The 13542-nt window shown below is 50.3% G+C and overlaps 2 protein-coding genes across 4 annotated transcripts in view; both read right to left on the reverse strand.

Annotated features, from left to right (window-relative positions):
- Positions 1-2671, reverse strand: part of STK40 (serine/threonine kinase 40) — a 40673-nt gene extending 38002 nt beyond the window's left edge. The window contains exon 1 of one of the 2 annotated variants that reach the window (XM_075996659.1): positions 2255-2671. The gene's annotated coding sequence lies outside the window, so the exon portion shown is untranslated. Of the gene's footprint in view, positions 1-1822; positions 2038-2254 lie in introns of those variants that run through there. The other variant, XM_012765208.2, reaches the window with a different exon arrangement.
- Positions 2672-8811: 6140 nt separating this feature from the next.
- On the reverse strand, positions 8812-12134 carry LSM10 (LSM10, U7 small nuclear RNA associated). Of its 2 annotated transcripts, none has more exons than XM_012765204.3 (2): positions 11963-12134; positions 8812-9625 (listed from the first exon to the last, which is right to left on the reverse strand). In XM_012765204.3, exon 2 carries the CDS (start codon positions 9600-9602, stop codon positions 9231-9233), a length of 372 nt encoding a protein of 123 aa, XP_012620658.1. In that variant the 5' UTR covers positions 9603-9625; positions 11963-12134; the 3' UTR covers positions 8812-9230. The 2 variants fall into 2 exon arrangements, with proteins under 2 accessions (XP_012620658.1, XP_012620659.1); XM_012765205.2 differs by having other exon boundaries at positions 11815-12134.
- Positions 12135-13542: the final 1408 nt, after the last annotated feature.

A 13542-nucleotide genomic window follows, 5' to 3' on the forward strand; every position in this document is an offset into this window, starting at 1 on the left:
CTTTCCTGGGACTTCAGGGAAATCTTTTTAAAACACAGATCCAATCACATCACTCCTCTGCTTAAAACCTTGTCAACAGCTCCTCACTGCCTGGACATAAAGTCCCAAATCATTAACGTGGCATTCCCTCGTCTGTCAATCTATACTGCTTCATCTTGCACCATGTCAACTTCAATACCACTGCGTGGAACACTCTGAGGTTTCTGGAATAAACTATGAGTTTATTTGTCTCTCTTGCTCTCTAAGTAGAACCCTTTCTTCTTCATTCTCACCTGATTAAGCCTTCCCCTCCTCTCCTTCTAGACTGAGCTCCAGCATCACTTCTGCCAAGCCTTCCCAGGGCACTGCCCCATCTGCACCTCCTACCCCATGCAGCTTCCTCTGCTGGGCTTCCACAGCACTCTGTTGCTACTAGTTTTTTTAGATCACATTTCAACTATGTGTTCACAGGTCAGTTTCCCTTAATTAGGCCATGAGCTTCTTCAAATAAGAATAGCTAACATTTATTGAACTCTTACTATGTGGCAGTCACAGTTCTACCTGTTTTACATGTGTTAACTTTTTAAATCTTCATAATATCTCTATGTTATCACTCCTGTTTTATAGATGAGGACACTGAGGCACAGAGAGATTAAGCAGTGTGCCCAAGGACACACAGCTGGAAATATGCTGAGCTAGAATTTGAACTCAAGAAGTCTGGCTCCAAAGCCCATTGTTGACCACTGTACTGTCTAGTACTTTCCTCTTCAGGCAAGGACCCTGTTGCTGTCATGTGAGTAATGAATGAATGAATGAATGAATGAATGAGGGTTACCTTTAGACTGTCTAAATCCAACCCACCAACAACTGGCACAGCAAGGCCATTAAGGAGCACTGGAGGAGTTCACAGGCACTGTTTACAAACGAGGATTCTTTTGGCTCTACAATTACATACTCTGCTCTTCCTTATCTCATGCAAAACAACTCAGTCCAGAGGGAAAGGCCTCAGCCCAGCACTACTACCCTCTTCCCCACTCGTTCTCAAAACCAAGCAAAGTGAACCGGTTTCCTCTAGTGACTTAAAACAGAGCAAAGTCTATCCTGCCACAGAAGGCAGCTGTCATCTCTTCCTTCCGCCAAGAAAAGGGCATCAAACGTGGGGAGTTGGGGTGAGCAGAGAACTCAGCATCCAGAATCAGAACGTCCCTACCTACTGGCTGGAAGGTGGGGCCAAGTGGCGTGGGAATGGGCGGGCATAACCAGCACAGCAGGTGAAACACTGACCACAGCAAGCTCTCTCCTTGAAAAAGGCCAGCCAAACGTGGCCCTGGCAAGCAGACAGCTGACTCGCACCTGAACGCCACCCGGGATGTGAAATTCCCCAGCAGCGATGGTGCCCGTGCCAACGGGTGAGGGCTCCTGGAGGAAGCCCTGGCTGGCCCTCCCCGGGGACTCGTTCTAACTTTCAAGTCACTCTCAGAATCAGGAGGGAAGTATGGAGAGGCAGGGGGTGTCTCTCTGGAAAAACCTGGCCGGGTTCAAACGCCGGTTGCTTCACTTACTGGCTAAGGGACTCTGGGCAAGGCTGGTAGTGACCACTTCCCAGGGCTGCGGTGGAGACGGAGCTCCCGCAGCCGCCCCGTACCTGGCGCTAGGCAGCCCCCGCCCCAGTCGCCCGGGAAGGGCAGATTCGCAACAGAGGAGGGGACATTCGCTGCTGCCATTTCTGTCACACCGAGATGGTCTCGGGCTGTCACTCCGGTCCCACCGCCACGGCCACTAAGGCCCGCCCCGTCAACCCGCAACCCCCGCCCGACTCCCCGCTTCGGGACCCCCACCTCACCTTCCCCGTGTGGTCAGCGCTGCTCGCCCATAGTCTGTAGTCCGTAGCCCGGAGCCGGGACTGCTTGGCGCTCCGTCCCGGGGGGCCGGGGCCGGGGCCAGGGCCGGGCTGGGGGCGTGGGAGCCGCTTACCGCCGCCTCCCAGCGCAGCCGCCCGAGCCGCCGCCGCCACCGCCTCCCTCCATGGCTGCGGCGCCGCCACCTGACAACGGAAGTGACGCACTGCCCCTCCTCCCGGCCCGAGCCGCGGCCCAACCCCAGGCCCCGCCCCGTCGCCTGTGTCTGCGGCCTTGGGATTGGGGCGCCATCTTGACGATGGGCGGAAGCCTTCAGGCAAGAGGCCAGGATCAGTTTAAGGATTGGTTCAGGGTGGGGCCTGGGCCGAAACCTGTCAAACGATTGGAGGCTGGGGCGTTAATGAGGCGGTACTTACCACTTCTCTATGTCTGCGATGAGGCTGGGACGGAGGCACCGCCCCCGCCCCAATTCCTCAGAACCTCGCGGGCCCTACACTCGCCCTGCCCCGGGTGGAGAAGTCTCCCGCAGCTGAAGGGTTGCCCAGTTGCTGTGTATTTATCAGAAAAGTGACTCTTCCTTGATCCCCACTTCCTGGCTTCTAGAACTCTGTGCGGAAAACGCTGCAGTTAGGCTCAATAAAAGACAGACATTCCTGTCGCAGCTCTCACAATTCATTTCCTTCAAGGTCTCTCGCCTTTGTAGAAACCCCGAGGATGGCCAGCGTCAACCTGGAGATCCCTGGAGTCTTGACCAGGGAGGTTTACAGTAAAGAGTTCCTATTAACGATTCCAGCCATCTAACCTCAGTCCCTCCTGTTGCAGTTTCGGTCCCTTTCTCCTCCTCCTCCAGCAACCACGCCCTCCATGAATCAGCTTCTTGCACCAGCCGATGAGCCCTTTAAAGGGATTGCATCAGGCTGGTGACTCACTGGGGGCCTCTGAGAGCCTGGCTTCCCTCCCCTGGCATACAGAAGCAGCTAGAAGGGCTCAGTGGCAGCAGCACCAGCGGCCATAGCCCCACTCCTTTGTCTCAGAGGTGTGAGTCAGAGTGCTTGCTGCTTATGACTGTAACTCTTGGCTGTTTTTCCAGCTGTCTCCTGGGTCACTCTATCCGTGTGTGGGCACACGTGCCTAAGCCTGTGTGCACTGCTGGGTCTTCCTAGGGTGTGTGGCCAGGCATTTGTGTGTATGCATTTGTCATTTCCACGCAGGCAGTGCCAGGACATGAGAGTTGGTATGAATGAGGTCTGGCTGCCTCTGCCTGAGTCCTTTTCTTTGTCTCTCTGTATGCCTGATGCCCACGGAGCTGCTGCTGATAGGGCTGAATAACAATAGTAATCGGAATGGCTCCCACTGTTGTGCCACACCCTGTGTTAAGCACTTTAGAGACATTAGCATTAGGTGGCTGTTCACAGATGTGGAAGCTAGCACTCAGAAGAGCAATCTGTCCAAAGACACACAGCTAATCATAGCAGGGCTGGGATTTGAACCAAGCCCAGCAGGTTCCAAAAAGTTTGGCTTTGAATCGCTGGGACGTCAATTTACAAGCTGGGTGACTATATGCAAATTCCCTAACCTTCCCCTTTTGTTCAACTAGGGATAACACATTGTGGGATCATTGTGAGAACTCAGTGAATTATGGAAACAGCTTCTCACAGGACCCGGCGAATGCACACACTCATCTCAGTTGCAGAGCTTCAGTGAGGTGGAGGACCAAAAGACAGGCATAAAGAAGCCAGGCCCCAGCCCACCTAGCTCTTCTCTCAGACAAAAAGAAAAGCCTAGGGATTCCGGAAGCCCTGACTCTGACAAGAATGAGTTTTGGGTTTTCCAGAGCTCTAATTATCAGCTAGATGAATCACTCAGTGCTGACACCACCATCCCCACCCCAGGAGACACTCAGGTGATTGAAAATGTAGGATTTTAACAAAGGAGAGGAGGGGGAAGAAAAAGAGGGGAGGAGAAGAGGTAATGAATAGAAACTAAAGGTGCCAGCCACAGTAAATGCAAAACTGTCATCAGGACACCAACATGAGGAGACCGCTGGGTGACACACACACACAGTGACATACTCTCCTGCTGGCTCTCCAACTCTGGGCTTACTGGCAGACGGCAGTGCCATAACAAAGTGATGCCTGTCACAACAGCACAAGATGGTTGCTTGATGAGGTATTGCCTGTCACAGAAGGAAAGAAGGAGACCTTCAGCCCCCAGGGGCTTCCTCAGGCTTCCTCAGTCCTGTTTACTAGCTAGCTTTGGTTTCTCTTTGTGGCCAAGCCCCAAGGCCTGAGTATGACAAGCTTTGAGTGTACGACCCACAGTCTGTGGCTGGGTACTACCACTGAGGTGAGCAGAGCCATCTCTTATCTTACCTTGTCACTAATATGATGTCAAGAGTGCTAGGAGGCTGGGTGTGGGTGGCTCATGCCTGTAATCCCAGCACTTTGGGAGGCCAAAGTAGGAGGATTGCTTGAGCCCAGGAGTTCGAAACCAGCCTGGGCAACACATGGAGATCCCATCTCCACAAAATTTTTTTTTTGAGACAGAGTCTCGCTTTGTTGCCCAGGCTAGAGTGAGTGCCCTGGCATCAGCCTAGCTTACAGCAACCTCAAACTCCTGGGCTCAATCCTTCTGCCTCAGCCTCCCGAGTAGCTGGGACTACAGGCATGCACCACCATGCCTAGCTAATTTTTTCTATGTATTTTTAGTTGGGTAATTCATTTCTTTCTATTTACAGTAGAGACGGGTCTCACTCTTGCTCAGGCTGGTTTCAAACTCCTAACCTTGAGCAATCCGCCCGCTTCGGCCTCCCAGAGTGCTAGGATTACAGGCATGAGCCACCACGCCTGGCCCTTCAAAGACTTTTTAAAACTTTTTCTTCCACATAAGCCTCATATTTGATAAATTTTGTCTCCTGTACAACCTGATCAAGTTATTTTCTCCTTTTCACTGATGACAGCCTCAGATTATAGCCATCACAGCTTGTGATCAGAGCACAGCAGTGTGGCCACCACACTGTTGGTATAACTGTCCGCCTCCACCCCCCTACCAAGCAGAGACCAAGCTAGTTTAGTCACCCTTCACACGCCATGTGGTGTTTCTCTGGGTCCTCTGGAACATTGGTGATAACTCAGGGGACCCCTGCTGTCATTGGGGACCCTTTAGCCAGGGATCTGAATTGGGAACTCACTAAACTGGATACTCTCCTCTAATTCCCATCCAGCTTGGCCATGCTGAGGGCTGGACATGCTGTGGCACTTGTATGCCTCCTAGGAGATCTGAACTTCAAGATGCTGCCCACCCAGCTTTCCTCAGAGCCCTGGTAGTCCCCTCCCTACAAAGGAGGGAGACCCCCTGTACTCTTCACTCCAGGAAATAGAGGGGAGGGAGGAGACGCCCTGTGCCACCAGAACACTCAGATTCCTGGGGGTTCTGTCATCTGGTGGGACCCCCACCTTGGCTGAAGGTGCAGGAAGGGTGCACGCGTATGCTTGAACAAAGGCCGTGACAATGAGTAGCAGGCAGTCCAGACTCCAATGGGAAAATAACATTTTGAAATATGTCTTTCATCTTTTCTTTGGTGTCCCTTGCCCTTCCCTTACAAAGATAGTTAAGGTTATTCTATTACACATTCGTTACTTCAGGAAGCGATTGATACAACAGAATGCAGAGTCCATTTTTAGCTTCCGAATTCCAAAAGCCTAGATTTCAAGGAGGAAGGGAAAGAATTTCTGTGCAGATACAAATTTAGAAAACTGTGTAACAGAGGGATCTGGGAGGCTGAGACTGGGTGGGGGGTGTCCCTGAAAATAGAGAAGCTTCTCCTCAGTCTCGTGGCTGTGGGTATCAGGAGGGTCTCGGGGACTGAGAACCAGACACAGGCTGTGCTCCTTTTCCTGGGTGGGGCACCAGGGAGGTGACATTTCCAGAGAAATGGCGTGTGTTACATTTGACCAAATTCACCTAAGACCCAAGAATTTCCTGGGCCTAATGTGGCCTGAGGAAAACAGAAGATAAAATATGCACACCTAGAGGAGTCTTTTGGTCAGGGAGGAGCAATACAGCAGCAGCTTTCATGGGCTGATGACAAAAGACCACAACAAAACAAGACCATTCCCATGGATGCTAGTGTGGTTGGATGACCACCAAATCAGACTACCATTCCCATGCTTTGGCACCTGGACAGGAAGTGCCCTAGAATTCAAACAAGGAAAATGGGAAAACTCTGAATTGACTGAAATTAAGTTTCTGCCACTCTGGCTGAGTGGGGTGAAAATAGTGAGTTAAAAAAAACTCTAGGCCGGGCGCTGTGGCTCACGCCTGTAATCCTAGCTCTTGGGAGGCCGAGGCGGGCGGATTGCTCAAGGTCAGGAGTTCAAAACCAGCCTGAGCAAGAGCGAGACCCCGTCTCTACTATAAATAGAAAGAAATTAATTGGCCAACTGATATATATATATAAAATTAGCCGGGCATGGTGGCGCATGCCTGTAGTCCCAGCTACTCGGGAGGCTGAGGCAGGAGGATCGCTTGAGCCCAGGAGTTTGAGGTTGCTGTGAGCTAGGCTGACGCCACGGCATTCACTCTAGCCTGGACAACAAAGTGAGACTCTGTCTCAAAAAAAAAAAAAAAAAAAAAAAAGAAAACTCTAGCTCTATTTCCTATACACCAGAAATTGGAACCAGCTATGCTCTTTGCCCACAGGCCTTGTATCATTTGCCCCTCCCCCTAATCTCTCCATCTTTACATGCCTGTCTCTGTGTCATCAATAGGCACGATATGTTATTGCTCTAAACCCCCAACTTTCCCACCTGAGGACCTTTACACTGGCACTTTCCTCTGCCTTGCCCTGGCTCCTTAAGTGGCAGGCTCCTTCTCAGTTTAAATTTCACTTTCTCAGACTACACTTTGCAAATATTACCACCACCTCTATTATTCTCCCTCAAAGGGCCTTGTTTCTTTCTCCCATGGCATCTGTAAATACTTTCACTTTTTTTTGTTTAGTATATGTGTCCCCCACTAGAATGTCAGCTCCCTTAGGGAAAGACCCTTGTTCCTTTCAAGGTTCCCTCAGTTGCTAGCCTGGTTCATAGCTGGTGCTCAAGAATTGCCATGGAATGGCTGACTGGTGGCAGTCGGGGTGTTCCTGGCTTCCCCATGGGCTGGTGCACACTGAGCTCCCCCACCCCTTACTTGGGTCTGACAGCCTTTCCTGGCAAGCCAGGACCAGAGTACAAAAGACTCACATCCCTGGGGCTTGAAGACTAAGCTGTGCTCTAACCCAGGGGCTTGGTGACAGTGTGTCTGTGCAGGGCCTGCCTCCCCTTGTTCTATTCCATCTTCCCAGGGCCTTGCTGGGAATGACAGAGGTCCTACTGGGCCCTGGCACACAACACTTAAGGAATATGGCCTGAACCTCTCAGCAACCCACACTCGCCCTACCACTTTCCTCACTGGCTCTGCTGAGAATGTAGAAACCCCTGGTCATGATTTTTTATTTTTTAGAGGCAGGGTCTTGCTTTGTTACACAGGCCGGAGTGCAGTGGCACAATTATAGCTCATTGCAACCTCGAATTCCTGGGCTCAAGAGGATTTTCCTGCCTCAGCCTCCCAAAGTGCTGGGGTTACAGGTGTGAGACACTGCCCCTGGAGCACTATTGAAGTTTCAGAACTAGACCTTTCCTCTATCCCTAGGCTGAACCCCAGATAAGCCCCCTTCAGCTTTGGAATCATGTGCAGACACGTGGGAAAGGTCTGCCAGAGGCTGCTGCGGGGACTCCCTGACAGTTCATCTCTCTCCCTACTTGCTGAGGGTCTGGTGACATTTCCATGTGGAGGATCTCCCTTCTGGGCCTGCCCTGTGGTTTCTCTTACCAGCAGTCACCTTGTGGTGTTGGTTCCCTTAACCCTAGTTGTCAGAGGGGCCTGGAAACTCAAAGAAGTGTTTTTGTCCCTCCTAGGACCCTCTGTTTTCTCTTGAAGACAGAGGGCAGAGTCTAATAGGCTTCCAGGCCTCTGGACAATGAAATACAGCATGCAGAAGAATCATGGTGGGTGTTTATGCAGATTCTTGGATCCCAGATACTGGTTCAGGAGGGGGAGGCAGGAAAGTGCATTTCCTACACACACCCCAAGTGGTCCTGATGAGGTGGTCCATGGGTAACCCTCTGACAAAGAGGAAGCTAGAACGTGAACGCTGTGACTTTGGGGCACGAGTGCCCACACAAACACTGCTTTCTCAAATCTCCCTTAAGAAATTAGAGCATTGAAAGAGCATCTTAAGGTCAGGGGCCCTGCCTTATTCAAAACTCTTGCTCAGCAGTTCTCAAACTGAATTTCATCTTTGTTTTTCTTGACCACTTCCCCCACTAGATTACACACTCCTCTCCAGAAAGGTTCGAATCTTCTTCAGTCATGTGTGCCCAGCACAAGGCCTTGACATGCAGGCGCTCTGTGGATATTTGATGAACACAAACTCTCTGGTTCCACAAGACAGAGCTGCTTTCACTGATATGATGGTTTGCCTGTGGCAGGTTGAGAATGACTACAAGGCAGCTGCCACAAAGACTTGGGTTCTAACCCTGAGAACCCCCTCTTCCCTAAGGACCCAAGAGCTCTCAGAATCAGAGACTGGTTTCTTGCTATTGGCTGAGCTCCCACACTCAAGTGGAGGGCCCAGGATACTCCAGCCTCTGAGCTTCAGGAAACAGAATGAGACTAACAGCCCCTTAAACAGAGAATCTGAACGGAAAGCCACTTTCTACCTGGCCAGACTGAAGTACTTTCCTGTAATTCTCAAACTTTGCTACATATTAGAATCACCTGGGAAACTTAAAACTCCTAGTGCTCAGGACACACCAATGAAATCTGCATCTGAGGGTGGGACAGGTGATCCCAATGTGTAGCCAAGTTGGAGACTCAGCCAGCCCTACTGCGACGGAGCCCAGCGCACAGCAGGGAAAGCATGAGGCATGGATTTGCTTGTATCCAAATTTGGTTTTATGAGGAAACGAACACAATTGCAAGAGAAATGGGGACAGTGAGGGGTATCTCAGGCAGTGCACATTTACTAATCCTCACTGAGAGAGGGGTGAAAACTATTTGACAGATTCCCTAAGTCAGAAAATCAGAGATTCAGATACAAATGATCAAAAAAGGGGATTGTCACCTATCCCAAGGCCACAGACAGATACATAGGATTCTGGATCTCAGGGTGAGTCTGGGAGGTTGAAACCCTGTGAAAGGCAGCTGTGACAGGTGGTGTCTGTCGGACACTAGTTTCTGGACTGGCCCTGTTCCTTTCCCAGGTCTGGGCAGGGAGGGATGGCAGGGAGCTGGCTCAGGACAACACTGGGGAAACCTGAGTTGGGGCTGGAGCGTGCTGAGGGCATGGCCTCACTTATATTTTTTGGAGGGGAATTCCCGCCGGCCTTGGCCCTTGCCACCAAAGTTGCGCACCCGATGGATGATCTGCAGCTGCTGCTCAATGGTTGCGGTGATGTTCACGTCATCTGGGATGTGGACGTAACGGACGTTACGGCCAGTCACAAAGAGGTCATCCAGCTCCACCTGGTGACCCCATCGGTCCGTGTAGGTGACTTTGGCCAGGCGGATGTTCATGAAAGCATCGACATTTTCTATGCGTCCGTGGGCCACGCTCTCATCCCGCAGGTCCACGGTGGTCACCTGGCCCTGGAGGCCCTGGAGCAGGATGATCAGGCTGTTCTCAGAGATGGTCCGCTCCTTCAAGGAGTGGCTCATTGCCATTCTTCCACGCCACTGGCTGCTCACTGTGGGCAGGAGCACACAAACGGCAGCTGGAGCAGGCTGGGGGTGCAGCTGCCAACTCACCTCCCCCACATCTCAAATGAAACTCCCAGTACAGACCTCCCCAAGCCTGACAACTTCTCCAATTTTTGTGTCTGTGGGCACAGGTGTTTCATGCACATGTTTCATAGAATCCTCATACCTCTTTGCAAGCAAAAGATTACTTATAAACATTTTATAAATCTGAAAAATATGGCTAGGATAACTGGGCATGGTGGCATGTGCCTGTAATCCCAGCTACTCAGGAGGCTGAGGTGGGAGGATCACTTGAGCCCAGGAGTTCAAAACCATCCTGGGCAACATATCGAGACCCCGTCTGTAATAAAAACAAACAAACAAAAAACTATAAGAAAATGGTGAGCATCTCCAGTAAGTCAGGGACAAGAAAAGGAAGCCTACTCTCATGGCTTCTAATCAATGATAAAATGTAGGTAATGGTTGATGCAATGTTCAAAAAATGATCACAGAAAAAAAAAAAGGAAAGAAATTGGAGAAATAATAATTATAGAGATAAAATTGTCCTTATTTGTCAATTACATGATATCAACATTGAGAATTCAAGAGACTTTGTAGACAGATTATTAAAACTAACATACAAGCCGGGCGCGGTGGCTCACGCCTGTAATCCTAGCTCTCTGGGAGGCTGAGGCGGGTGGATTGCTCGAGGTCAGGAGTTCGAAACCAGCCTGAGCAAGAGCAAGACCCCGTCTCTACAATAAATAGAAAGAAATTAATTGGCCAACTAATATATATAGAAAAAATTAGCCGGGCATGGTGGCGCATGCCTGTAGCCCCAGCTACTTGGGAGGCTGAGGCAGAAGGATTGCTTGAGCCTGGAGTTTGAGGTTGCTGTGAGCTAGGCTGACGCCACGGCACTCACTCTAGCCTAGGCAACAAAGCAAGACTCTGTCTCAAAAACAAACAAACAAACAAACAAACAAAAACTAACATACAAAAGTCAATATTATTTTTACTAATAATTACAAAAAAAATAAATAAAGAAAAATTAAGGCTAGGAGAGGTTAAGTGACTTGCCCAAGGTCACAGCTGATAAGTGGAGTTGCTGGGATTCATATCTATAGCTGCCTGACTCCAAATCTCACACCAGAGGTTCTGAACCCTCACTGTACATCAGAATCACTGGTGAATTTTTACCCGACCTCCATACTCGAGATTCTGATTCATTTGGTTAGGAGGTAGGGCCCAGGTGTCCTATTTTTCAAAAGTTCCCAGTTAATTCTAAAGTGCTGAGGGGTACTTGTTAGAAATGCATGATCTCAGGTCCCTCCCTGCACCTGCTAACAGAATCTGCATTTTAACATAACTCCTGGGTGAATTAGACACCTTAAAGTTTGAGAATCATTGGTTGACAGTTCTCAAATGTTAGTGTGCATTAGAATCACCTGGGGGTCTTGCTAAAGCAGATTACTGGGCCCCACTCCCAGTTTCTGACTGAGTAGGTCTGAGATGGGGCCCAGAAATGAGGTGCACTTCTAACATGTTTCCGTGACGCTGCTGGTCAGGGTCCCAACTCCAAGAACTACTAGTCTATCTCATGCAGTTGCTATAAAAGTAGAAATTTAGGTGGAAGTCATGTAATAGTGTTAAAAATGAAAAAAAGAGTAGAAATTTAGGTAATTGGAAAAAAAGGTAGTGTATAAAGCACACAGGTTTTGAAGGTAGAGAAACCTACGTTGGAATCCCCACTCTACCCCTAACTTGGTAAACCTAGGACAGTTACTTAATGTCTGTGAACCTTTTTTCCACATTTATTAAACTACAGATCTACCAAGGCTACCAGAATCTCACTACATTGAAGGTGCTCTCCTTTGATTTCAACATGCCCTGATATTGGACCTCACTCGGTGGCATTAAGTGTGGCGAGCCAGGCTACTTCTGATAAGGGGTTTGGAAGCTGGGTCCTGGGAAGGGTCACACGACCCCCACCCAGCCTTCAGCCTCTGGAATCTGAGATCAAGCAAGTGTATGGGGCTGCCACTGTGACAGCAATGAGCAGTCACTGGACCTCGAGTCAGGCCCGCGTTCTGGGGCAGGCTCTGCCCCTTCCCAGGAGGGAGACCTCGAGCAAGCCCCGTAGCTTCTCCAAGTTTGCTAAGCCATCGGTGCAATGGAATGAGCATCCTTTACTCACAGAGCAGTGGGAGCGGGCTTGGGGAGAGGCGCTATACTCAGTAAACCGGGAAGAAAACGCTCCCCGGGCTCCCCCGCCGCCTTCCGGGGTCCTGGGCTCCCCGGCGCTCCGCCCCCAGGCTCCCTGCACACCGCCGACCGGGACCCACCGCACGGGATTCCTTCCGCTTTCTCGTCCGGGTCGCCGCTGAAGCTAGAGGGCGCCTAGCTGGGTTGCTCCGGGCCGGCCGCGGCCGGATTAAGAAGCCATGGCAACAACCGGGGCTCAGTCCTCCCGCCGCGCCTGCGTCAGTGCGCAGGCGCGTTACCTCGGGCCAGGCAGAACTACAATCCCCAGAAAGCCTCGCGGGCGCCGGGCTGCGGCTTCGCGGTGCCTGGCCTGCGTCATGGGAGTCGCTTCTTCATTGAAGTTGTAGTTCATTCGACACACATTCATCTCACTGTCCCCAGGTGCCAGACCCCTCCTCAGGCTCTGGACCTAGAGTAGTGACCAGGATCAGATGGCGACCTGAGCTGATGGTGCCGCGGGGGAGTTTTAAGAACACAAGAAAAATAGGAGATGGGCCTGAGCAAGAGCGAGACCCTGTCTCTACAAAAAATAGAACGCTTAGCCAGCCGTGGTGGCGCGCGCCTGTAGTCCCAGCCACTAGGGAGGCTGAGGCAGGAGAATCGCTTGAACCCAAGAGTTTGAGGTTTCAGTGAGCTGTAATGACGCCACTCCAATCTAGTCAGGGCGACAGAGACTGTGTCTCAAAAAAAAAAAAAAAAAAAAAGGATAAAAATTCTCTGAGGATCAAAACAGTGTGATGTGATAGCGACTGTGTGGCCTTTATTGGATGCTCAGAGAGGTGACATTGCGCTGAGATGAATGACATGAAGCCAACCTTGTGAAGACTAGAAGAGGAGCGCTGCAATGAGAGGGAACAGTTTGTTAAATAAAATTTATAGGCGGCCATTGGTTTGGACTGAGCTCATGCACTGGACCCAACAGACCAAACCAAAATGGGGTCACTCAGGCTAAAGTTCCGCCACGCCAAGCTGAAACTAAGTTGTTTATCTGACCTTCTGAGAAATCAAGAGAGTGGGAGATAATAGCCAATCTACAAGCACCCAGTTATAGCTGCTATGATAAGGCAGTCTCCTCTGCTTTAACCTTTACAAGGAAAGTAACTTTCAAACAACCAATCTACTTTTTGTTTTTTCTCTTTTCCTCAGCCCTTTTCTGTCTATAAAACCAATATCCTAGGCCAGGCGCGGTGGCTCACATCTGTAATCCTAGCACTCTGGGAGACCGAGGTGGGAGGATCGCTCAAGGTCAGGAGTATGAGAGACCAGCCTGAACAAGAGTGAGACCCCGTCTCTACTAAAAATAGAAAGAAATTAATTGGACAACCAAAACTATATAGAAAAAAGTAGCAAGGTATGGTGGTGCATGCCTCTAGTCCCAGCTACTCAGGAGGCTGAGGTAGAAGGATTGCTTGAGCCCAGGAGTTTGAGGTTGCTGTGAGCTAGGCTGATGCCACGGCACTCTAGCCCGGGTAACAGAGTGAGACTCTGTCTCAAGAAAAAAAGAAATAAATTACCCAAACAACTAAATATAGAAAAAAAAATAGCTGGGCATGGTGGTGTGTGCTGAGGCAGGGGGATCGCTTGAGTCCAGGTAAGAGAGTGAGATTCTGTCTCAAAAAAAAAAAAAAAAAAAAAAGAGTATAAGGGGTTGGAGACCGAA

The sequence above is a fragment of the Microcebus murinus genome, chromosome 2 (assembly GCF_040939455.1).
Source record: "Microcebus murinus isolate Inina chromosome 2, M.murinus_Inina_mat1.0, whole genome shotgun sequence".
Classification (NCBI taxonomy): domain Eukaryota; kingdom Metazoa; phylum Chordata; class Mammalia; order Primates; family Cheirogaleidae; genus Microcebus; species Microcebus murinus.